At 40.5% G+C, this 26,904-nt stretch overlaps 1 protein-coding gene across 1 annotated transcript; it reads right to left on the bottom strand.

Moving 5' to 3' along the window:
* Nucleotides 1–1,631: 1,631 nt before the first annotated feature.
* Nucleotides 1,632–24,710, bottom strand: mosmoa (modulator of smoothened a). The gene is made up of 3 exons (XM_042393192.1): nucleotides 23,674–24,710; nucleotides 12,913–13,125; nucleotides 1,632–4,371 (listed from the first exon to the last, which is right to left on the bottom strand). Exons 1-3 carry the CDS (start codon nucleotides 23,777–23,779, stop codon nucleotides 4,187–4,189), a joined length of 504 nt encoding a protein of 167 aa, XP_042249126.1. The 5' UTR covers nucleotides 23,780–24,710; the 3' UTR covers nucleotides 1,632–4,186.
* Between the last annotated feature and the right edge of the window lie 2,194 nt (nucleotides 24,711–26,904).

Raw genomic sequence — 26,904 nt, 5'->3', positions numbered from 1 at the left:
AGTTTGCTGCTGCCTTTCATTAAATCAAATTTGAGGCTTTTGATTAATATCTTACACCGCATTGTAACTTTTACTCTCCTGTTTTATCTTTCTTATTCTATTTTGGATTTTTATTTTCCTATTGCCTTGTGTTTCTTTTAAATTTTGTCTTGATGCCTTTTATGTTAAACACTTTAAATAGTCCCGACACCCGGGTTGGGAACCACTGCAGTCCTAGATGGTAACAGTTGTGTTGGAGCACAAATGCAGTGCTACTGCTGAAGCTGATTATTGATATTTTTAACATTTCCTTAAAGCAACGATCAGCGATTGGCTCCATCAATCAATTGCATGACACAACAATGTGCATTATTACTGTGATTGTAACATTAGTCGAGCTGTAAAGGCTTTCACATGTCTAACAAGCCTTTGTTGTGACAGTTGAGTTCAAATATTCACTTGAGGTCAGTGCAATTTTCCTGTATCCTCCTTTATTGTAAAAACGCAATATGATTTATGCGAGGCAGTTCTGCAAAAGTCCCACAGCTGTCTTCGGATTGCAGGGCGCCGGTTGGACTGATGTGATCCGCCGAGCTGAATTACTGTGACCTTCTGAAATCCTAAATGGAAACACCACTCATGCTCAACTCCGCGCTGCAGGTCACTGAGAGGCTAATGGAGGTGCAGTCCTGAGAGGAGTGTTGCTGTCTTATCTGAGCTGCACACCGACAGCGAGAGAATGACAAATAAATGAATCCGACCCGTCCAACTGAATGCACGACAAACATGAATAGAAAGAGCTATTTATGTTGAACTTGTACTGAGGATTGAACACTATGTGCTTATTTGTAGCCACTCAAAGCTTTGTCTGAAGGGAAGGACACCTTTTTTTTTTTAAATTCTTGAAAAACTGACCTTTTGAAGGTTACATTGCAATAAAAAGCAATGCCAGAAGCTGCCAAAAGCAATGTTACAATAGAGGATGTAAATTTTTTTTCCAACAACAAAATCAAATCATTTTGGCCATCTAGCAAGGTCAACATAAAGGTTGCAATTACTGCATGTCCTCTGAACACGTTTTCAGTTTGCAAAGTCACATCTCTCTCCAATTTCTCTTATCCATGGTGCCAGAGTACATCTCCTGGATGTGCTAAAAACTACAGGGGTGATTTTATTAATTAACCTGTATTCTGTTATCACAAAGACTGGGATGACCGTAATTAATAAGTCAAATTTAGCCCAGAAGACACTACGCTGTGAATAGATTTCAAGGTCACTGATTGGTGAGTTGACAATACTGAAGCACAGGAGGTTCTGCTCTCGACAAGTTTATCTGAGGAGCTATCCAACATTTAACAGATGCACTCTGAACACTGATAGCCCTTGCACTGATGCATGCTGGGTGGCTGTCCTTGAATCACAGTATGGTTTATGTTTGTGAATGTTTGCTCAGGAATAATGGAGGAAGAGGAGTTTCGGGCCACATCCTACAGAAGCACCGTACTGATTTTAAGATTTAACAGCTCACCAGAGAGAAATCTTACCTTAACTTGAACGGTCTTAAAAGCTGCAAAACACAATCACTGATAACTGCTATCACTCCTTAAATAAGCACAATAACTCATACAGACTGTGTCAGAGTCATACACACACCCATTTTTTCTCTTTTTATTCAGTGATAAATAATTTCCTATGACCATAGGCTTTATGTGTAGACATCCGATCAAGGCAAAGAGACAAATTAGAGGGCACACATTGCCACCATTAGAAAATAATAGCAGAAACAAAAACAATGAGGTAAGAAGTTCTCTTTTTTTATACATTTGTGGTGCTTCTATTTCTGTTATCTATACTGTTGAATGCACAGTGCTTCCTAATACAGAAAATCCTGCCTTGTTGTGTCTGTACATTATTAAACAAAAACAGGTCATGGCACAATACTGAACCAACCGAGGACAGGGCACTGCAGGGTGTATAGCCATCGGTATACATCAGACCGAGAGTGAGAAAAACTGAGCAGGAAACAGAAATACAGAACCAAACTCTAAGACTTAGCGGTCAAGCTCTGTGATTGTTGAAACACACACACACACACACACACACACACACAAACATGACAGTAAAGGTGAAGGTTGATAGGTTGTATGTTCCCTATATTGAGCTTATGTGTGAGTTTGTGACTTATTCTTATAATCAATTAAGTCTTTAATTTATTTTTCAAGCAGAAATACCACTCACTGATTTCAGATTTGCTGCAGACCTTTGGAAATTGGATTAATGGGCAGGTGTGTGAAAGTAACTATAGACTGACTTTGAATTTAGTTCTGGTTATCTATAAATATGAAGAGATGGAAGAGGTCTGGATATATAGTGTTGTACTTGGAAAAATGAAGCTGAAAGAGAACAATTTAGTGTTTTGTTGTGTTTCTGTTATAGAAAAATGGATATTTAACCTTTTTACCCAATGATGGTTTAAAACTAAATATTGTATTTACTAAAGAATATTCTGAAACATGTTTTTTTGTATTTATGTAAAAAAAAACAAAAAAACATTTAAAGTTTTTTTTTTTTTTAAATCAGAAATTGATCTTGTGACAAAAAACACAATTTGAAGAAATCACTTTGCCATTTTTCACTATTTTCAGAGATTTAACAGACAAAGCAATTAATCAAGAACTTAATCATGTGTGTGTGTGTGTGTGTGTGTGTGTGTGTGTGTGTTTTACATTCACAAACCTCAAGAGCAGCACACTGAGGCACAGCCCCATGCATGGACCTGACCTGCAGTCCCAGTGCCTTCACCGTCATACAAACACAAGACAAAAATGCTCCTGGCTCGCTCATTTCCTGTCCAACGTTAAAGGAGAATACCACCAATTTTCAGCGTTCACATATGTTATTTTCACACCTTAATACGACTACAGCTTCTGTTTATAAAAGTCAATACTGTCTGCTATAGTTGGCAATATACAAGTTCATCTCAACCCCCTACACCACAGTGATGGACACTTTTGAACAATCCTTTGAAAAGGCCACAGTGCTTGTGGCTGTAATTTACAGAATTAGGATTATTACTACAAATACTAGAGGTGTTGATGCTCAGATGGAGATTATAAATTCACAGTCTTCTGTTTATTGGCAAAGGATGTGCATTAGTGTCATGGGTTTAGCTTAGCAAAACCGCTGTCTACACTCTACTGCTTATTCTTCTGCTGCTCTAGTATAGCATATAAATAACATAATGCAAGGTCTTACATTGAGTGGCATTCTCCTTTATGGTGCCTGACCTCCCGTTCTGCTTGGGCTCAGAGAACAGGGTCTGCGCTCGCAGCCCAGGGAGGTCACCCCTCCTTGCTACCTGCTCCTGGGCTACGGGCTGGTTGGAGACAAAGAGCTCACACACCTGCCCCTTCCTCTCGTCCACAGAAGTGTGTGTGTGTGCTAGTCCAGACAGCTGGGATCACAGCTGCTCTCCCCAAACCACACACCTGGGGCCTTGTGACGTGACAGGCGAGAATAAACCCTGCTCTACAGCCAAGTTGGCAGAAACCCCCCTTCCCCCTCAAGGGTTCAGTTCAGTGAACCTCATTTACACTCAAACTACTTCAGCGGAAAGGCGGGGAGGAGGTGGGGGGTGAGGGGTGGGGGTGGGGGGCTAAAGAACATAAAATGTACAGCAACAGAAAAACACACAACTGAAATAGCAAAGAGAAGCCAAAAATAGCAACAGGAGCGGTCATGACGGCGCGGATGTGTGCTGAGGGTGGCGGGGCGGGCGCCCGGGAGTCAAGTCGAGGAGTGGCTGTAGTGGTCCTCAAGAACTGTGTGCCAGCATTATGCCTGCGGTTGCCATGACAGCGGCACATTAAGCACCCTTTCCAATAGAACAACAACAGAGAGACGGCCATATTTTAAATGAACAGTAGCAGGGTGCAGCAACAGCCTCAGCTGCTCTCTCTCACACTCCTCCACCCCTTTGTGCCCATATCTCCCTCTTAGTGTTTTGTTCGTTTATTCGTTTTCCTCTTTTAGTAGTTAGGTACTCCGCGGTGCTGCGGTCCCCTTGACACATAATCAGAGACTTCCCTGTTTCAGGCTTCTGGCCAGAGTTTGTTGTTTTTTGATTTTCAGTCATTGTGTGTTTTGTAAATCCCATACATTTTTCAGAGCCTCTTGCGTCAGTCCAGAGGCAGGCGTGGTCGAGTCCTCAGCCTGGAAGGCAAACTTTGCCTGCGAACAGCAGTCCAACTATGGTGAAGAAGATGGAGAGGACAAACAGCACGTACGAGGAGCCGACCACCGTGTTGTTGGGCAGCTTGTACGGCTGGCCTCCCACCTCGTTGATATAGAAGCCTATGGGGAAGATGAGCGCCGCCATGCAGAACAGGATCACTGGAAGGAAGGAGCGAGAGAGAAAATATTAGTTTGCCGCACACTTGAAGACGATTCTTGTTATTCTGTACAGACATACAACTTCATTCACTGTCTCAATGTTACTGAAAATCACACATGTAAACCAAAACATATGAATTTGGGGTTTAAGAAAGAAATAAAAGATGGATAACATGACCTCAGCCTACGTTTTAAGTCTTCATTCTTCATACAAGATGCAGAAAATTAACCGTGAACTCACTCAAGTTGAGCAGGAAGTACAGGCAGCTCAAATTGAATTCAATATTAGCAAGTTCATTAGCGATGTACAATAGTGCCTTTCAAATGGCTTTGAAGGAGCAATTACACAAAGCAGACTCGTGGTACGCACAGTGATCAGCGTGATTCAGCCTCATGTTTGTCGTGAAGGTAAGAGAGACTCTCGGCTCGATGCGCTGCGATACAAACATCAATGTTTCAATATTTCATTTAGAAAAAGGAAACGTGTTGCGTAAATGAAACATTACTCACACACAAAAATCACACAAGATTAATTCTGAGCTGCTCAGACAAACTGAAATCTGGCTGTATATTATTTTTTTTCTCAGACTGTAGAAATGACAGACTCATTGCTCATTTCACATCTTCATTAGGAGCTTGAACTTTAAGGACTTGACTGATTTAATTGTCGAAGATAATCATCATCACCACGCATGTCGTCTGCCACGTTACTGCAAGCGAGGTGATTGCAGCGCTACGCGAGGGAGCTGGAAATATGTGAGTGTGAAGATGAGGAGCCACTGATGAAGGAGTATCTCTGGTATTCTTTTTCTGATCCATTGTATTTTTTTGCTTCTTTCCACAAAAGGAAGCAAAAAAATTGAGAAAAGTCCAACAGTTTTTGTGTGACATAATTGTTTTATCTCAACAGATACAATAATGTTTATTATCAATGTACTACAATATTTTTAATTTATAAACAACCGCTTCTCTGCTGTTCTCCACAGCCCAGACATGACAGAAAATTTCTTTTTCTGTCATTTTTGCTATTCTGTAGAGTTGTTCCATCTTTAAATTACAATATTTCTGATAGCACATGAAGGCACCATTCATCCACGGTCAAACCATTTCGCAAATTTCTAAGAAGAAACCCTCAGGTAGGAGATTTAATGTAAACTTTGAAGTCTACAAATTCAAGCTTATCTGCAGCTTTAGACAATTATTCATGGGTAAAACCATATCATTATCAACTCCTATCCTTAACCTAAACACAAATGTACAGTATTTCCCACACCACTTGAATGCAGCATTAGTTTCAGTAAATGTTTCTCTACAAACCAGAAATAAGCCCTTTATATCACCTCAGGCTGATTAACACAGATTAAATTTTCTCTACAAGCTTAAAGGAATCAGTAATCAGATTTCAAGCTTTGGAAAACAGGCAGATCCAGCTCAGTTTATTCACTGCAAGTGCGTTAAACACAAAAAAATAGAGCTTGCAACATTAAAAAAAAAAAAAAAAAGATAAACATTAGGAACTGTGGAGAAAGCCACATGCATGCTGATGTTGTAGTTTCCTACGTCAGCCAATGGGTGTTACATAAGAGACATTATTTACTGATTTCATTTACGTCATAAAAAAAGACATATTGTTAGAAACCTAACATGCATCTACGTTGTGTTTGAGATTTACAGTAGATGCTCCACCGGCGAAACCAATCACCAATCAACTAACATTCACTCAAATCTGCAACGCACATCTTTTGTATTTATCCCCTCTGGGAAGATTATAAAATGCAATTCAAAGACTTTCGCCTGTATAGTTTTGAACAAACACCGCCACTACTGGAAATCAGTTCATAAACTGCCTCTAAAATGTCTGATTCCTCATGTATGTGTCAAACACGGTTTCTGTAATTGAGTGTAGAGGATTAGAGAAATCTATCATTTCCTTAGCTAGAGAAAGCAGATTTCTTCAGCATGTATACACGTTTTGAATCAGCTTATGGCATGTGCATGAAAAAGACTGAAGACAGGGAAAGTATCGCCGTGACAGCTGAGAGACAGGATGAAAGGAGAGATCATTAAAATGTAGCTATGCATCCTTATGTTCAAAATAAGTCCATCCAACTCTATTTGTACAGCACCTCTCGACAACAAGGCGATTCAGAGTGCTTTCTAGACTCAAAAGACTTAAGACTCACTAGACTAAAACTGAAACTACATTAAAGTAACCTCTATAAGTCTAAATAAGGCTCTTTCCACCCTGCCTTCTCACTGCGTCGTTGACAACACACACACACACACACACACACACACACACACACACACACACACACACACACAATTAAGAAGGAATCAGAAAGCAGCGTCTTGTTTCACTACTCTAATCAGATAAAAAAAATAATGTCTGGGAGGGCGAGAAACCACAGATTTACAGTAACCAGGTTACTACAGTAAATGTAAAAGTCATTTCCTGAGTAACCTGATTTCTCGTTTGCATGTAAACTGTAGCGACAAGAAAGCTGAGAAAACTGCATCAAACCTTCTGGGAACAATTAGTTTGGTGTGTTGAGCACATGCTGAGAATCATTAAATTCATTATAGACGCCCCCCCTTCTGAAAAACACTGAGCATGTTGTGATGTACTGCGCAGTGTGTGTCAGGTTTGTTAGCAGCTGCAGAGTAAAGCTGAAGTTAGAGGTGAAGTCATTAGAGCGTCTTGTCATACGGGAAGTGGGCTTCTGTGATTGGACATTAAAGTCGTCACTAATTAGAACGGCTCCCTTTTCTTCCGTTTCCTTTGAAGATGTTATTACTGAAGGGTTTTGGTCCAGCTCTGAATCCACTTATGTAACACGCAGTGACGTGAAACGGCAAAGAAAACTGAGCGACTTCTATGAAACGTAGATCAGTGGCTGTGTGGGGAATTTGTGGAAGAGCTTCATCTTATCAGGATTGATGTGTGCTAAATATTACTGGTGTGTGCTCCATCAAATCTGAGTGCCGACTACCTTGTTACCAAGCAAATTGCTGGTACTCCAGCGCGAGGTACGACAGCTCTTTGAAGTTAACAGTGTCGAATTAGTTAACACTGTTTGATGACGGCACATCAAACCATTTTTAGCTCTCACTTTTTCACTCTGGGTACTGAACAATTTGCAGAGCTGTTCAGTACCTAAGGGATGACTTCACCTGATTTCAAAACATGTTGCCCTTAACAGTTTTGTTGACTAGAATAACTCCATGTATATCTACACTTCACTAATCTGTTCAAGATTAACTGACATTAATGCAGTAAATAAATTGATGAATATGTTTTTTATAGCAGTATCCTTTTAGCTGTCTGTGTCAGACTACTAAGACTTGCGAAAGGGGAGAAGCAGGAAACAAAAGCCCAGTCTTGTCTGACATGAAAGCCATTACATATTGTATAAAATCAGAATGCCTGTATGTTCAGAACCAGTCCTTGAAGAACCAATAAGATGCATGTTATGTGTCTCCAGTCTGTCAGCGAGCATAAGTGAGCTCTGTCTGGTAAACCTGCCCCACAAGCTAATATTTACGTCTGTATTTTGCCTGCTTGTTGCTTTGGACATCTTCACTTTCTGTTACTAAACTTAGACGGAACTGAAGTTTTTGTGCTCAGCCCTAAACACCCTAGAAACACATTATCTAATGACATAGCTACTCTGGATGGTATTACCCTGGCCTCCAGCACCACTGTAAGGAATCTGGGAGTTATCTTTGATCAGGATATGTCTTTCAACTCCCACATAAAACAAATTTCAAGGAATGCCTTTTTTCACCTACATAACTTTGACAAAAATCAGGCACATCCTGTCTCAAAAAGATGCAGAAAAACTAGTCCACGCATTTGTCACTTCTAGGCTGGATTATTGCAATTCCTTATCATCAGGCTACCCAAACAAGTCTCAAAAGACATTAAAAAGACGCAAACTGACAAAAACTAGAAAAAGAGATTACATTTCTCCCATATTAGCTTCGCTGCATTGGCTTCCTGTAAAATCCAGAATAGAATTTGAAATACTTCTCCACACCTACAAAGCCCTTAATGGTCTGGCACCATCATATCTTAAAGAGCTCGTTGTACCCTATTCTACCCCACCAGAACACTGTGCTCCCTGAATGCAGACTTATTTGTGATTCCTAGAGTCTCCAAAAGTGGAAAGGGAGACAGAGCCTTCAGCTATCAGGCTCCTCTCCTTTGTAACCACCTTCCAGTTTGGGTCTGGGGGGGCAGACACCCTCTCTACGTTTAAGAGTAGGTTTAAAACTTTCCTTTTTGACAAGCTTATAGTTAGAGCTGACCCAGGCTTGCCTTGGACCAGCCCTTAGTTATGCTGCTATAGGCCTAGACTGCCGGGGGACTTCCCATGATGCTCTGAGCCCCCCCCCCCCCCCCCATCTGTATGCATTCATGTACCATTAATGCATGTTACTAACTTGGCTTCTTCCCCAGAGTTTTTGTGCTTTCTTGTCTTGCAGGTTCCTGTGGGTCATGGTTGCAGACCGCCTGCTGCTGTGGTCCTGCTTGACGCCCTGGGTCTGCCTTCTATTATTATTATTAGTTATATTTCTATAATTATTATTGTTGTAATTGTTATTATTGTTTCATCCTGTTAAAAGGGGTGTTTTTCCTTGCTGCTGTTGCCAAGTGCTTGTTGATGGGGGAATGTTGGGTCTCTGTATATTAAAGACTACAGTCTAGACCTGCTCTATGTGAAAAGTGCCCAGAGATAACTTCTGTTGTGATTTGGCGCTATATAAATTAAATCAAATTAAATTGAATGTGTTTATCTATGAGGAGGGTAATATTGCAAAAGGATGTGGTGAAAGGTCAGTTAAAGTGCGGCAAGAGATACATGGCTCAGCAATATTCTTGCCGGCTTCACCAGTGAGTTAATTGAAGTGCACCTCATGGTCCACTGCTTCTTTAAAACAAAAGCATCTTAACTGATAATAACTACAGTGCAGCTGTTACTTACATTAACACATCTTGTTTCTACTTTACTTTCTTTGCCTTTGAACGGCTCCTCTAGTGTAACAACCTAATGTCTCTACTAGCATCATTATGGTCATCTTAAATCAACAATGTTTGAGTCTATGTTCACCTTCACTATTGAACATGTGTGTGTTCTGAGTTAATGTAACAAGGCCTGCAGATGAAGTGAATCATGACATGTTAAATCGATTACTAAAGTTGAAAAACAGCTGCTATCACAGATATCAGTGAAAATCGGTTTGACAAGGCTGACGTGAAGTAAAAAAGAGGTGTTTCACTGATGTCTATAAAGTCATGTCGCTTGCTTTCTGATAGGATTGTCAGTTAAACGTGTTTTAATCTGAATGTGCGCCGAGCGAGTGACAATCGTTAAAGTGAAGTTAACAAGAGCAATGCTCATTGTTATTGGGAAGGTATTTTATCCGGTGCAAAATCACAGCAGGTGGCTCTAATTGTCAACACCTGCCTATTAGCCTCCACATCACATTAGCTGACATGTCAGCTGATAATAGAGATCTATCGGTATCAGCATATATAACAAGATAGTGCCGTTTTTCTGTCAGAGAGCGTTGATAATTTTATTTTCTTTACTGTAAAATGTCCTGCCAGCACATATCTTGGTCAAAATTCTTTTAAAAAAGAAATTCATCATAATCAAAAGTGTTTATGTCAATGTATATGTCAGTCGTTCTTAAACTTAATGAAATCATGCCTGCCTTTGGAAGCCAAAAACATTTCATGTCCCACACATAAATCAGATTTATTTTTCCACTTGGTGACAAATTAATGTGAAAATTCAAGTTACACTGCCAGAGATTTCACACACAAACGACACTTTCTCTCCCGCTATATGTTTATAGTGAACTCGATATAACAAGAATAAGACATAATAATAGTTCGGATATGACTGTTGTGTTTGCTCGATGAGCACCACCTGTTTTTCTTTTATTTCCTGTCCATCTTGTACATGTTGCTCTGTCTGAATAAATCTTACAAACATGAATCTTGACTGCCTAGTCAGCATCAGAGCACTTGTTTGGTTCAACTCTTGACATTTTCCCCCATGTTAATGTAACAGCCCCTCACCCAGTTTGAGAACCACTGATTAATGTTACGTTTATATAATATATATATATATATATATATATATATATATATATATATATACACACATATACATATACACACACACACACACATATACAAGCTGTAATTTATTATTAATTACCACATTTTCTTACTACTTGTAGTTATTGTGGTTTTGGAGCCTTTTTGATTATTTTTACTTTCTCTTTGTTTTCATCTTGACAATTTATGTTATTTCTTTAGGATTATTTCACTATTTTTCTGATCTCTATATTTGGCTTGTTTTGCTTTTTCCTGTTTTATTGATCAATGTGATTTTAAATTGTTGTATATTCTCTTGTTGATGTTGGACCCCAAGAAGACTGGCGACTACTTTGGGGAAGCTAACAGGGATCCAAACAAAGAATAAATCATTTATTTTGTGCAGTTTCTGTTTAAGTATTATTAGATAGTCATATTTTTTATTACTCCCACTCCATCCCCACTGATGACCCTCACACCTTGGGGAAACACTGCTGGTGTGTGTGTGTATAGAGAGACAGAGGCGAGCCTGTGCTGGTCATACAAAGCTGCCCATTCATACGCTACAGACTGCCGACCTTCTCTCCACCTTCATCACCTGTTTGCTCTGAATGAACCATCCCTGTCTGCTTGCTACTACCTTATTCTTCCTCTCTCCTCTTCCATTTGGGTCTTTACATTGGCATCCATCTCTCACTTACTAAAACTTTCAGCTCTTGACCTCTACAAAACGTGATTATTCACTCAGCTCTCCTTCTTAGTCAACTCTTTTTAAGCCTACACCCATTTCCTCTCTTAACCTCTTGCCTTCGCCCACCCCCAAACCCCCCCCGCCGCCGCCGCCACCACCACATGGCCAACAGCCCCTTATGAGCAACTGTGTAGAGAGTGCAGTGTTCAACATTGCAGCTAAAGTTCAGCAACATCAGAGGACAAGAAAATACTTTGGCTTGGTCCCTGTCCTCCACTTGAAACAACCTCTTGAGTTACAAGAGGAGCCCAGGAAGGCCATCTGCCTCTAAAGTGTCAGCTAATGGAGCTCTTAAAACAGAGTAAAGTGATGTTTACTATCTCTCCTCCCTCTGTTACAACAACCCAAGCTTAATATACTCGGTTATACCTGAATACCTGGTACCTGTTATACCTGAAATATTTGACACCCCTCTAGTGTTATTTCCTCATTAAAGTGATAATCGTTATCATGCTTTTAACCCATTAAAAAAAAAAAAATCAGTAGTAATGATACACCTCTTGTCTAATATGGCCAGCAGAAGCATAGCAGGGGGACAAGGGTGACAATTGCTCACAGTTGCCATGGCAACTTCCTTACTTTCCTTTGGCTGTGATCATTAAACAATGACTCAACGCCTTCCAATTTAGCTTGTGACACAGATTTGTGCTTACCGGACAGGCGGTTTGCAGAGGGTTTGGGATTCTGTAAAGTGGTGATTCATTGGGTATTTGCAAGTGATTAGGATGAATTACAAAACCTAATTATGAATCTGCATTTGGCCAGACACGCAAAAGACTTGGGTGCTTGTTCAAGTCTGCGGGTTACTTTTTCTCTGCAGAACAAAGGAGTCACAGTGTCGGTATTCAGACGATAATACTGTGCATTGTGGCTTCACAGGCGACGCCACTGCTCCATCTGTACAAGTGTGCTCGAGGCTGTCTATTCTTTTAACTAACTGGCCAATCAAATTCCACCCTCCCACACAGCCTTACGAAACGAGCCCAGACACGATGCACGAGATGGATACGGAGTTATTATCGAGCACTGGAAGTGCATCAATATAGAAATCGTGTTTTTGAAAAAAACAAAGCAACTGGTGATGTCCAGGATATAAAGGGAGAGAAAACATTAGAGAGACACAGTGGCACACATGCCACCCACTCGGGTACCAGAGGAGCTGCATTACTTGATAAATAAGCTTCAGAGAGCAAGAGGAGTCATCAAGCTTGCAAAAAAAAAACAAAAAACAAAAAAACCCTCTCATAAAAGGTGCAAACACAACCAAACACACTCACACACAGGTTCTCACGTCACTCTCAGAAACACAAACACACTGATGTCTTCCACAAAGCTTGGGATGTTTTATGACACACACAGAAAAGCACACACACACACACTCATCATCTTCATATCAAAAATAAGCAGCGCATAACTGAGCTAAAACCAATATTTTCACACATTATCCCACATCTCTTCTCCTCCTCTTATTATTCTCTCACCTAAAGAGACTGTGTGCATGAATATACTAATGTAGCAAAAGTGATTTTTTTTTTTTTTTTTTAAAAGGTTATATCACAACGGATGCAGTGAGACGGAGAAGAAGGTGAGAAAGCTTCAGGGGAAAATGCGCTGATGGCAAGCATAGTAACGCCAAACTATTTCATTCAATTTGACTGTCATTGTCTTGTTCACTTACTGCCAGTAAAGGCGATCCAGCGGGCGTATTTGGTGGCTTCTCTGCGCCAGTGTGATGCCACAAGCAGTCCACAGGTGACTGTGAGGGAGATGATGCCCATGATGATGAAGAAAAGTGTGGTGACCCACTCTGGGGGAAGCCGTGGCGGAATACAGGTCCGGTCTCGTCCGTGGATGGTCTGACATTGCCGGACTAGACCGACTGTAAGGGCACCTGTACAGAGAGATTGAATGTTGATGGTCATTTAATTGAATGAATACAAGCACACAAAACATTGAATATTAGGGATTATGAGTTACCAGTTGATCTAAAACCTTTTTTGCACTACAAAAGGGTTCGTTAGGGGGAGTAGTTCCTTATCTGAATCGAGGGTCTACAGAGAGAGAATGTTGCATTGCTGTACAGACTGGAAAGACCCCCGAGGCAAATTTGTGATTTGTGATATTTGGCCAATACAAATAAAACCGACTTGACCATTTAAATATTGACAACATTGTTACAAACTTCTACATAGGTCAAACCTTTGGATATTATAACACACGTTTTTATCTCCCTTACCTTCTCTTAAGAAACTGTCGAGCTCTCATAAACTCTTTCTCAAAATCTCAATGTTTTTGTTTTTAACACATTTGCTACACAGTTGCAACAGGAACACGAACAGCGGATTGGCACATGGTTTGGGAAGCCCTACTCTATAAGACTTTGATGCAACACAGCTAATAAAAAGCACATACTGTACACAAAACTCTTTTGCATCAGTACATTCACACCACATGCCCTGAGTATTTATTCTAAAACATCCAACAACTACTGATAATACAATGCATCGTTAACAGGAGGTCAAACAGCCCGAGATCCACGTACAACGTTTTGACCCAGACGTTTTGGGATGACGTATGTTGTATATGTAGTATATGTAGACTAAAGACTGAAAAAAAAAACAAAGGGAAAACTATAAGAGAAAAAAGATGAATAGACTCTGAAGAAAACCAGTTAAAATTAGAGGAATTTAGTGCCTTAATCATTGACAAGGACCATGCAGGGGAAAACCAAAGTGTTGTTTCTCAGCTGATGCCAAAGCAAACCAGAGACAGGTGAAGTAGAAGGAATGGAAAAAGCCAGAGAGAGGCTTCTTCCATTTGTCACTGATTCAGTGCCTGCGAGGAGCTGCGGGGTTGCTTTCTCCACTCTGGTGGGCCCAATTATGCCAGTGGCCAACATTTCTTCTTGCGCTTCCACACTCAAGAGGAGAGAGGGAGGGCTAAATCAATCCTGCCAATTACTGAATCTATCCCACGCAGGTATGACACTCAGTACAGACAGTTTCTAAGAAGTTGGACTGATATGACACAGAGCCTGTAATTAATGTCCAAGTCTTCCATGCTTGACTATAACCAGCAACTCTTTTAAAATCTCTTCTGCCTTGGATTTTAAACCGTGTAAGCTTGCACATCTGCTCTCGCAAAACATGGCATGACCTGACGTTCTACTGTACTTATCCGTCACTGATCAGCCAGGGAGACAAATGGATTCATGCCTCAGACTGAGTCATGAGCGGAGCTCTGCCAGATCCTGAGTGTGAAGGCAAGTACTCAGAGCAGGAACATGCTTCAGTGGTGCAGCCACTCTGGAGGGACAGCTTTCAATTAGAGCATGTCCTCGAGGGGAATTTCTACCTGAGTAAGCAGAACACTCAGGTTCTTTGCTGATCACAGGTCTCAGGCAAAGAAAGGCGGACTATAAGCAATAGACCTCAGAGGACACATTTTTCATTTGAAAAATTAGTTAGTGTGGGCGTCAGCGAGAGGGTTTTCTATAGTGCACACATTGATAATGTATGAAGCAGCCTTTTTGGATGGCAGGTAAGCAGTCATACATCTCCATACTTCGACACTTCCCAACCGTAGACAAATAGTGAGACACCGTTGTTCAGACGGACAACAGCATTACAAGAAAAAAAAAAAAAGACACAGCAGGCTCATTCATTTCAATAAGGTCACTGTGTTGTTACAACAGAGGTGGCAACACAGAGGGCTCGGGCAAAGAAACAAAGGTTTGTCTGGCAAAAAAAGTTGAACCTGACTTAACTTTTGTTGCATAACAATGCGGCATCATCCGGCAAATACGTGCAAGTGCACATTCCTGGTAGATTACTTAATGCGAACATGGTCATTTTACTTTTTACCTAGTGGTTGGCGTTGCAGAGGATAAACTTATGTCGATGTTGCAGTGACAATAACTTAGTTTGCGAGGAAACAGCAAAGGAGACAAATAATCGTGCAGTGTTCTAGCAAATAAGGCTTCAAATTGATGGATGTTTTACTCAAATCAACCTTCCTGTATTGTATTTTGTCACAGTGGTACCTGAAGTCAAACAGTGCTGCTTTTGGTCTGAAGGCCCAGTTATTGAAACAAACCAACCAAAAGGTGCTGTAATGGCAATGTCATACAGTCATAACACTTGTGAAACTAGTTTTAAAACTAGTGTCTACATGTCTGTCTATATAAAACTGTAAATGATAGTATGTGGCAAAGCAAATTCTAAATTGAGGCTATATTGGCGCAACGTCTTCTTAGAATAATATAAATACATTATTTTCTCCTTGTGTCTGAGGCATGAACTGGAAAAAAAAAAATTAACGAGTGGTAAACACTCTTTCCACTGACCACAAAATAGCCCATTCATTGAAAAGGCAAGCTTGTGTGGGCAACATCATAAGAGTTCAACAGTGGCTCAGCAGGTGGGTGGACGTGTGCATGAAAGTATGCAAGCTGGAATTTCAAAAGGTCAAGCCTGTTGTTTGCTCTGTCTGGCACCTGAATCCAGACGTTTTATAACCCCTCAATTAAATCTTTGTGTACTTACACGATGAATATACGACGCTGCTACTAACCGTAACGAGTCTGAACCACTTGAATCCAAACGGAAAAGCAAAGCCTGTGTGAGAAAAGTGTTTCTTGCTGCTCTGGGGGCGTGGTGGTTCTGCAGGCTGTCCAGAGGAAATCCTGTCCCCTTTATAACACCCAGTGAAAGCACTGCCTTCACAGCAACAACCAAACACAAACTCAACCTTTCCTAGCCCACACAAACAATGCCAGTGGTTCAAAAGAAACGCTTTGGGAGTTTGTAGACGGTAAGGTAAGCTATATATGGAGCTGCAGAGCTTGCAGCTTTGTATCCACTGTTCTGTTAAGGCCACCGAGATAAAAAAAAACTACTTCTTAGACCTCACACACAGCAGTGCTGTCATTAAGGCACACGTGTTTTCTTACAGATGATTGTTTACTAAAAATGATGCTCTCTGTCTTCATTTTTACCTTATCGCCTGCCTTATTGCTATGGTAATTCACATCCTGCTGCACAGAACACTTATGTAATAACGCTGAAAAGAAAAAAAAAAAAAAATGGAGGTCATGGCTCATGACAAAAATGGCACCTGAATGGCTCTCGGGCTTACTGAACAGCCTATTCCTGAAGTCGGCCCAATATTACAGGGTAACCTTGAACAAATTAAAGAACAGGAGGTGAGGGAGGCAGAGAAAGCAGGGACTAGAGAACAGGAGAGCATTAGGCAAGAGTCTGATCGCTCCAGTTAATGGCACCGTTTTATGACCATTTCCCCTGGATCCTCTGGGCTCCTGCTGTTTCACTAGCTCTCAGTGGAATTCCTGCCCTACAGCAGGCAGGCACGCTATGGTACACGGACACAGGTAAACAACACAACAAGCAGGCCTGTACCCACAAACTGTTTTGGTTAAAATCTGTCCGAGAGTCAACAGTATGTTCATGATACTTTTTTTTTTTTTTTTAATTAAACAGCCTTGACACAACAACTTCAAATGATTCAGTTTTGTGGTTCTTACCTCTGTGTTCTAGGAAAAGTTTTGTTCAAATTGGGTATGTTTGGTGTCGTGGTGGTGTTTTGCGTTCCCACTCTTCACTATGGCTACTGTTTCTTTGCAAATCAAGCAGATAGGTCTTGTACTTCCCTCTGGCAAAATTAAATCGTATTTCCCAGTCCACTTAACCTTGCATGCATCTTACTTTTTCAACTGGAGCTCCTACATCCAACAACAACCTTGCCAACTGCGGCAACTAGCAGTTGAAAGATGACAGACGAGGTGAGAGCGATGTGTTACTCAAAAGCAGTCCGGCCAGGTTGCGGTGAAATTTTGTTGCCAGACCGGATTAAATTGTTAATCAGTCCAGATCCAGACCAGAGTCCACCTATTGAGTATATGTGCTAGACCAAAGTGTAGTCACATTAGCCCTGTATTAAATGAAACTGCCCCTCACTCAGCACTAAAAAAGGATGTGATGTCACTGTCAATAAATATAGAAGAAAGCGATCCCAACCTGTAAGCTAGAATAATAAATTATCCATCTCCAAACACAATGCATCAGTGTTGCTATTTGCCGACTGTGCACGTCAGCAGTCAAAACTGGACAAAGACATAGTAGATCGCAACGAAACAGTTAAGCCATGCTTGAATTCATCACTCGTACTGGCTTCAATTACAGTGAATAGGAGATATTTGAACAGCAGAAGTGTTATGAGCAGAAACAGGACCCACCAAAATGTTTAGTTTACAAACTCTTGCATTATTCCTCTGTCTCTCATTTACAGAAAAAAAAAATGGGCCAATTTTCCATTTTGAGGCCGCACTCACTTTCACGCCCCCATCGTGCCCTGTTACCCTGCAGTTAACTTTGTACTCACTATGATCAAAATACTCCTCTCACCATGTCTCGGTCCAAATGAGAGGAAATGAGGGCCGTGTCTGCTCATCTTCAGCATGTTGACGTTGTCATTAGTGGAGCAATGGGGGTGCTGCTGTTTTTAAGCTCTGGAGGGATGAGTCAAACAAGCCTCTGAACTGTGGTGGGTGGCAAGTAGGCAAGCCGAAGCAGCCAACAGCTGCTTCTTGTGTTGCTGCTGCTGCTGCTGCTGCTGCTAGAGGCTTTTACAGCGCCCACTTACATTGTAGGAGCACTGGAGCGCAGCTGTGTACGGTCCAAACTCTCATACAAAACATGGTAGACAAAATCATACCAACATACCAAAAGAACGTACACACATGTCCGATGGTAAGCCCCGGCAACCCTGGCTTCTCATCTTAGCTGGATTACTGAGAAAGCATGGGGAACATGACTTTGATTTTACGGCTAAACAAAACCTTATTTGACATTTTATGGTCAAACGCTACCAGCTTAAGTGCTGCTATTACAGGAAATTAATCCTGTTTACTGTCACAATGTCCTCAGTCAGCTTCCCTTTTATAGAGAAGTGATGGATTATGTTTGAGTATCTCGGCTGCCTCATTTCTACATTTGTGCTGTTCAACTAAAGTGAAATGATTAGATGTTGATATCAAACATTCCTAGTGGACCAAATTTACCAAACTGGCAAAATGGAATATATCACCTTCAAGAAATAGTGGCAACAGAGCAATATGCTTTCACGTTTGTTAGCGATGTATTCCATTAAATAACAGTGATACTCAATCCCCTCAATGCAGCACAAGTGCATCCATTACCACAGATAAATCTATTGTTAGAGTATTATGTTGACATTAGAGGCACATGAGCTGCCTGAACAGATTAATTTTTAATTCAATGTGAAGCACCTCATGGGCCCGCCTTACAACTCAGCTCATTCACATTTGGCAGACTGTAGATTAAGCATAAGTGGGAGCTTTCAGTCTTCAACACATCCTCATAATTAAACGACAGCACAGGTCTAAAATCTAGCTGGCAAAAAACGATGTATAGTTATATTTACGCCATGTAGCGGCCATAGTAAGAATGACCAGAGGACTTCCAGAATGACCCATAGGACTGGTCTGGTTTAGGGAAAGATCATGGTTTGGGTTAAAATGATCACTTGAAAAGTGGTTTACACTTCCTTGAAGTTATGCAAGCTTTGTCATCATGGCAAAAGTAAACACCAAAAGATTACGTTGTTTTTTTTTTTAAAAAAAGCCCTGACTTGCAGATGGCAACATGACTCGTGGTTAGAAACAGGAAGTGAACAGTGGTCTCCTGCAGCAAAGTCCACTTTTTGCCATCCAGCCAACCTGCCACCCCCGAATAAGTCAAAAATCCAATTATCAAACCACCTTATATTGACATCACTTGAACTGCGTCACTTCCCCGGGTCATAATTACTACGGCTGCTAGATGTCATAAACATTACTATAGGTTGCTTTTGCTGGACTTAATTTTAAACCTATATTGTCGTTTTTCTTGTGAGGACGGACTGTCAAACTTTGTCAGACCAGTTCTACACATGACAACCTGCTGCGCCTGCAGAAATTCAAAATTACGTAAGTAAGCAGCACTTCAGACCTTCCACCTGCAGGCAAAGAAAGTAATAGCTGCTGCAATTTTAACAGTTGGGACACCTCTAGGCAATGAGTGTTACAGCTGCAGTTTTTCTTTTTCAAAGTTACAGTTCTGTATGTTTTAGGTCCCACATTCAACCCCTGTAAGCTAAAATGTAACGCCTGCATGTGAAACATGTCAAAACTAGACACTCTTCTCTGTAGAAAGCTGCTGCTGGTTTCTTTCTTTGCCTGTTGGTGGCACAGGGTGGACTGGACTGCAGGTCTGAACTGCTGGCACTGCAGCTCTGCAACTGAGTGATACCGGCTCAGCCTGGTTTCAGTTACTTTGTATCAACGACACTGTGTGTCCTTGTGCCTTGAAAAGGGATATCTCAATTTAGAACAATTTTATATTCTGAGTTCATCTATTTTAGATAATGTCAGACTCAGATTATAACATGCTGTTCCTGAGCACTTGTAATTATTCACCTCGACTTCAAATTTCACAATTTTGTTGTCCTTCGTTTTGTAAATCCTTGTGGTTTCCTGTATGTGCTGCAATGTGTTCTCTTTTCAATAAGTCAGATTTTTTACACAAATGATAACAAAAGGTATAATCTATACCTAGTGTGGAGACTGTCTTCAACTACAAGTGTTTGGCTTTTTTTTGGGCACGATCAGCTTTAACAGCGCCTGTTACAGCATGTTGAGGCTGATGCAGATCCTTAGTGCTCATACCTTTCAGGGGGAAATTAATTTCTTTATTATAAAGAAGGATAATGTCCTTGACTCTGGGTTAATAAATACATCCTGTGTGGGATAATGCCTGTGGTGTGGAGGTTATTTACATTCAATGATGTTTTTGTGTGGAGGGAAGTTGCTTGCTTGAAATTGCAAGCAATGAAATAGCTGTTTGTCACGACTATCACCTTGTGCTCTTCATCAACAGCAGTCTTTTCATTCAGTAGCTCACTGTATACAATAAGACTTTGGAAAGTAATGTCAGGGTAACACTATGTTGGAACAGTAGTGTTAGCACTTTATTTTTAAATTGACTATGATTGTGTAACTGTGTACAGCTGTGTTGAAATACATCTGACACTGTTCACACTGAAACGGTTAAATGAGCTGCGCCACAGGAAACCCACATGGAAAGACGTTGCGTGTTAAAATCATCAAAGTCATCATCAGTAGCCTTGGATACAGCGTTGTGATGAGAAGGCAGCCTTTACCTGGATGTGATTTAGCATTTTTTTTTCAAGTATCTGTGTGCATACAGAGTGCTTTAGAGGTTATTCAGGCTCTGGAGAATGACATCCACTGTAGTGACAAGTATCTGCAGGAGGGCAGACGATGGCGGAGCTGCCGAGAATCACAGTTTCTGTCCGGCACTGCAGCAACAATGGCTTTGCCTTGAAGCTCAGCACAGGAAATCAACTTTAGCTGTTATTGCCTGAGGATATAACACTGAAGTGAGGACAATGTCATGGATCCACACTGTGTCTTTTGTGTTCAATGACTACCTCCGGTATGCTGTATCTATAGGGGTCTGCCTTTTTGTGTGTTAAATCTCACTTCCGTTATCAGTGTGGGTGATTACAAGAAACAGCAATCAGTGCTGAAAGATTTTCTGCAGTTTGTTATTCTTGATCAATTCACAAAAAAGCCTAGACCAAGTCACTTGACTGAAATAGGAGGCAAAAGCCACACACTTCAAGAGGAAAGTCAGCTTTTATCAATGCTAACTGCCCAGGGGAACATGTATGTTTCTCCATGCTCTGTGTCTGAAGACGACACGCTGAATTCCTAAAAGGGCACGTTATCAAGCACTGAGCTCCTCTGATAACACAACAACAAAGCTGGGAAGCAGAGGTCAGCTGATTGGAGATAATACAATGTGGGAAGTCATCAGGGGCTCTTCCTTCATAATAACTTCAAACAATGCACTAGTCTGTGGAGTTGGGCAGACGTTAGCAGCATGCCAGCTACAAAGGACACTTACACGTCAGGTATTGAAATGTAACTGTTCAAACAGAAGATGATCTAATATACCAGCAGTCTCAAAACTCTAAATAACATATGCTAAAACAGACAAACTGCACTGACAAAGAGGAGCAAAGGTCACAGAATTAATGCACACTGTAAGGGGTTGGCAAATAACGCGATTTGACATGACACCAAATGTCACCCTGCCTTTTGTGCTTGCGCAACAATGATGTCACCTGAAACTTTGAATCATTTTTCAGGAAGTCTATTTTGCATATCCCCTGTATGAGACAGATCGTGACGAAAAGTTATTTGACCAAAAGTTATGTAACGTCTTTTAAAGTAATATGCCTGTAAAAGACACAAAACGGTACAATACTATCAAAGCTCTGTCACAAATAGCTACTCATACATTTGATATTTTATTTTAGATTTAATGTAGGAATGATGCTTAATTTGCAGTTTCTGTACAACTGTATGATAATAGCAACAAAGAATCAATAAAAACATCATCCCTGCATTTATTTTCCCACTGACTGAATAAGCAAATCTAAAGGGCCTCGCAACTTACCAAGATAGAGAGAAACTGCAACCTCCTGTCTGAGCTGAAAAATGTATAACTCTGCAAGTTAATGGCTTTTTAAACCAAAAACAGTATTGAATACAGACAAACCCCTCTTTTAAAACTGAGTTTACTTTTATATATTCCAAGACAGAGGCTGGTACACTCAAAACGGTGAGGAAAAAGGTGTGGTGAATTGGACGTGAGTGATCTACCACCTTCAAATCTCATAAAACCATCTGAGACAAGACGCGTCACAATCATCAAAGAGAGGAGTGGAAGCTGAAAGGGGAAGTGAGAGCTGAGACAGCGAGGTGGAAGTTGGTAACTGTACAACACCCACTCTTAAAAATGACACCCACACTCAGTCAGCACAACACTAGAGTTTAAATATAGCAGATGTCCAGCTTTCTGTACACGAGGGTACAGAACTGTGGATCTTAGTGTACTTTGGCACTAATTTTAGGTGTGAACTGAGCATAAAAAGGTCAGCACCTTGTCCACAACAGTGTAAGATAGTCAGAGATGCATTGAGAAAAAGCATTATTTGCTCTCCAGCACAGTCGCATGGCATGCATTGTAGACAATGCCCTTATTTAATTTGCATCCTATTATTACATTTGTGTAGATTGCTCGTTCTGTTGAGCTAATACAGTGTGGATGTGTATTGGTGGATGATGAACCCTCCCTGACCCAGTTACTAAGCTGTCATCCTGCAGCGGGAACAAAGAGGAGCAGCTGTCTATCAATAGCCTGAACGTGTTTTCAGGACTGACACAAATAAAACTGAGAACCAACAGCACGTGCGTCTGTACAAAACCAGCAGGGACGCCAAAAATAAACACCCACTTTGGTTCCTCCAGTGATCACCAATTTGATTGATTACATGATGGTTACTTCACCAACCACAGGACAACCATTAACTTTAGTGCTGAAACAATAAGTTGCTTCATTGATTAGTCAATAGAAAGCAAACTAATTGCAAACTATTTGGATAATCATTTAATCTTACGAGTCATTGATCAAGTAAGGCAACGACTGTTTCTTTTCATTATTGAAAAATAAGCATTAGCTGTTCTAAAATAAATCTGTCAAGAGCAGCAACAATTATTCAGTTAGTCGAGAAGCAGAAAATTATTTGTTTCGAGTCATTTTTTAAGAAAAAAAATGCCCAAATTCTGCTATTCCAGCTTCTCAATTGTGAATATTTTCTGCTTTATTTAGCCTTCCATGATAGTCAACTAAATATCTTTGGGTTGTGGACTACTGGTCGGGACAAAAGAAGATATTTGAAGACGTCACCTTGGGCTTTGGGAAACAGTGACCGACGATTTCACTATTTTATAATCAATTAATTGTGAAAAAAATGACAGATTAATCTGTAGTGAAAATAATTGATAGTTGCAGCCCTCGATCTAGCAGTTAACAAGTGTTTTCATCAACCAAAGCTGACAAACATTCTTGTAAAGGGAACATCTTTGGGTTTTGTACAGCTAATTGGGAGCTGAGAAATTGTTATGGCCATTTTTCACTATTTTCTGACATTTTCCAAATTAATCAAAAAAGTCCAAACTAATCATTAAATGTAAAAGCAGCACTGATCCACACTAATGATCAATCAGTCATGAAACTGCAGTTATAGGTCTTGGTAATGTGGTCTGGGGTCAATAACAAACAGCATGAAAATGCACAGAAAACACTGCTGTGGAGGACAAAAGATGCAGGCTGCTGATTAAACCCTCTAAACAATGGGACACATCTTTGTTGTGGAGATTATCTGATGACAAATGCTCCTGCGATGTAGGGACAGCGGCAAGAAATCCTGCAAAAAAAACCCAAAACACAAAAAACACAAAGCATAATATTGGTTTTGAACTGCTGATTACCTGCTGATTCACCGGTGTTGATCCAGTCTGGGTTTGCAATGCTGGCTATTGCAAATATATCTGCTGCCAGAAACAGGCACCCTGAAATGATGGTCAGCTTATCCATATCGCCAGCTGAGGAAGCGGTGAATGACGTGGGGGAAAATGTGGTGGTCGGTCGGTGTCCAAATGTGAGCCACAGGGTGGGCTGTTATCAGTCTAACCTCGCCCCCTTCAACAGGAGCCTGCTGTTGTGGTTCTGCTGTGCATTTTGCAGCAATGTTAGCTCCTCCGCGTCAAGCAAGCGAGAGCCTCCAGCTACAAAGAGCATCACATCTCAAATGCCACGCTGTAGTCCAGTAAGGTAAAACAATAGCTCAATCGGCGCCGGGGCCCTGAACCGCTTTTGTTGTCTTTTGGATCCGTTTAGCAGCAGCAGCAACAGCAGCAGCAGCAGCATCGGGTACAGCTGCGGCTAGCAGGCAGCTAGCTAGCTACTTCCCAGATTCGGGCTCGGTGTGCCGAGCTGCGGCCCAGAAACTGCTCGACGGCCGAGAGCACGACTGCGCTAACATTTCAGACGCAATGTCACACAAACGTAGGTGCAGAGGAAGCAAAGCAAAGTCCCCCTCACTTTTTTTAAGCGAAGGACTAACGTTATCCGTCAGGAAAACGAGAAGCCATCACCCTCTCTTGCTTACTCGAGCCCGTTCTTCTTCTCCGCTGGAAAAGCATCTGGTACTTTCAGCCCGTTAGCCAGCCAGCTTCACCCCCTCTTCTTCTTCTTCTTCTTCTTCTTCTTCTTCTTCTTCTGAGGAGAAGGAGGAGGAGGAGTAGGCTGGACTCGGTGTTCAACGCTGCGTATTTCAATCCAAAAGCGACTTGATAGATCCCAAACTGGGCGGTTAAACGGCACCGTTATTGTTGTGCTTTCCACCCGTATGCCCACCGTTAGCTCAGCCTCCCTTTCTACCAAATGACATCAGGCGAACACCCCCACGCAGCGTCAAACAGACACACACACACATACACACACATAGCTCAGCGTCTTCACGTTCAGGAGGAGGGGGGTTCGTTCTCTTCTCGCGATGCTATACAAAAAACAGGGGGTCTTGTTGTCCTGAGTCGCCCTGTTTGAGAAAATTAATTAATTTGAGGGTCGTTGATGCAGCAGTGGTGGCAGAAGCGGTCCTGCAGGAGTACATCCTTAAAGGCTTGCAAGGCATCAGTGAAATAAAACCACATAACTTAACACCAGCCAGATCTTCCATGATAATACCACCTCAAGCCATACACTCACTGCAACTTAGTTTTTTACTGTGATGAGATAGACACATAGACATACTTTCTGTACATACATACAGAACAAATATCTTTAAATACATTCATTAAAAATGTTGCAGTGTTTATATAGTTCTCACTCATTTGTATTTACATTTTTTAAACTGCAAGTCTGCATTTTTATATTTCAATTAACTTTATATATATACACACATATATAATGTAGATATTTATAGCAGCAAAATCACAATTCTTCTGTTTATGTACATTGTTTTTGTTTTTATTTCACACTTGTAAATGTAAATATCTGTTTCCCATGCCAATAAAGACCCTTAGACTTAAATTAGATAGATAGATAGATAGATAGATAGATAGATAGATAGATAGATAGATAGGATAGATAGACAGATAGATAGATAGATAGATAGAGAGATAGAGTACTTTATTAACCCCAAAGGGAAATTAAAGTGTTACAGCACCTACTTGACATAAATCAAAATACAAAAACTAGGAGGCAGGTAAATGAATGAAATACAATTAAAGGCTAAGTCATATTTAATAACTGAATAGACAAACTCAAATATAAGAATAAATAGAATATAACCTCAGCTACACTATTTGCTGAAGATACACTGTTCAGTCATATTAATAATGATGATGTTAATATGCTTTAGTATAGTACACTGTCAGGTGGATATCGCTCAGGTAGTAAAGTGCATGATTGTCCATAGATGTTAGAATTAAGTATGACATTGATACTTGAATTTAAACAATGTACTGTATATATGCATGTAACAGTATATACAGACACTACTTTAAAGATTATCAACAGATGCATCTGGGATAGTACAGATGTGATGGATAATATAATAAATAAATAAAAGTCCAGGTGAGCAGTCTGTCTTCACTCTCAGAGGAGGTTTGATTAGTTGCATATTCATTAGGGAATTTGCACCATGTAATACGGTACAGTATCAACTAAGCTGTTTCCTCCATTATGAGACAAACTTAGTGGCCCTGTTGTCTTGTGGAGACGCCCTTTTATGACCTTCATTTTGACACTATATCATTTTACTACTAATACTGTATTGTGCTCACATGGTGCATTTTCTTAATAAATGTGTTAAATAAAACCAGAGCTAAAATGATTAGTCTATTAATTGATTAGTCAATTGACAAATAATTGACAAAATTATTATTTATTTTATTTATCAAGTCATTTATCAAGCAAAAATTCCAAACATTTGTTGTTCCAGCTTCTCAAATGTGAGACTTGCTGCTTTTCCCTGTTGTGTGGGATACATTGTATTTGTTGTATGTTGAGTATGACTGTAAGTTAAATATAGTTGAACTTTGGACTGTTGGTCAGGCAAAAAAAACAAACTATCTGAATATATCACCTTGGACTGTCGCAATGTGCAACAGGCATTTTCTGACATTTAATAAACTAAACATTTACTTGATTAATCAAAAGAATAATCAAAGATTAATTGGTGATAAAAATAACTATTAAGCCGTAAATCAAACTACAACAAACTAACTGACACACAAACAACCTGGTAGTATTATTCCACATTATGAATACTCTGGTAAATAGTGAAGCTGCCACATGAAGTCTGCAGTGTGAACTGGACTTATAGGGAACTCAGTGGTGACAGAGTACATACACATTACAAAGAGAGCAGTAGGTGGGTTTGGGGAGTCAATATGGGCCCTTAACAGATTAATGCACCCATTAGTGTATTTGGAGATGTTGGGGTAACCCCAAAATTTAAAAAAAAAAAAAAAATCTCAGCAGAATTTTACTAAGTACATTTCTAAGGTACTTTAAGTATTTAAATATTTTTGCTGTTTTATACTTCTACTCCACATAATTTCAGAGATAAGTCCTGTCCACTGTATTTATCTGACAGCTTCTGTGTGGATTAATATTTTACATTCAAAACATGTGAAATATGATGCATTGCTATT

This window comes from Thunnus maccoyii, chromosome 18 (genome assembly GCF_910596095.1).
Source record: "Thunnus maccoyii chromosome 18, fThuMac1.1, whole genome shotgun sequence".
Lineage (NCBI taxonomy): Eukaryota > Metazoa > Chordata > Actinopteri > Scombriformes > Scombridae > Thunnus > Thunnus maccoyii.
This window is presented reverse-complemented; position numbering and strand designations above follow the sequence as displayed.

Excerpts from the sequence above, each read along its gene's own strand:
- mosmoa (XM_042393192.1), bottom strand. The coding sequence starts at position 23,779 with ATGGATAAGCTGACCATCATTTCAGGGTGCCTGTTTCTGGCAGCAGAT. Across the intron at positions 13,126-23,673 it reads CAACACCGGTGAATCAGCAG|GTGCCCTTACAGTCGGTCTA; the intron begins GTAATCAGCAGT and ends CTCTCTGTACAG. Across the intron at positions 4,372-12,912 it reads CTGGATCGCCTTTACTGGCA|TGATCCTGTTCTGCATGGCG; the intron begins GTAAGTGAACAA and ends CCTTCCTTCCAG.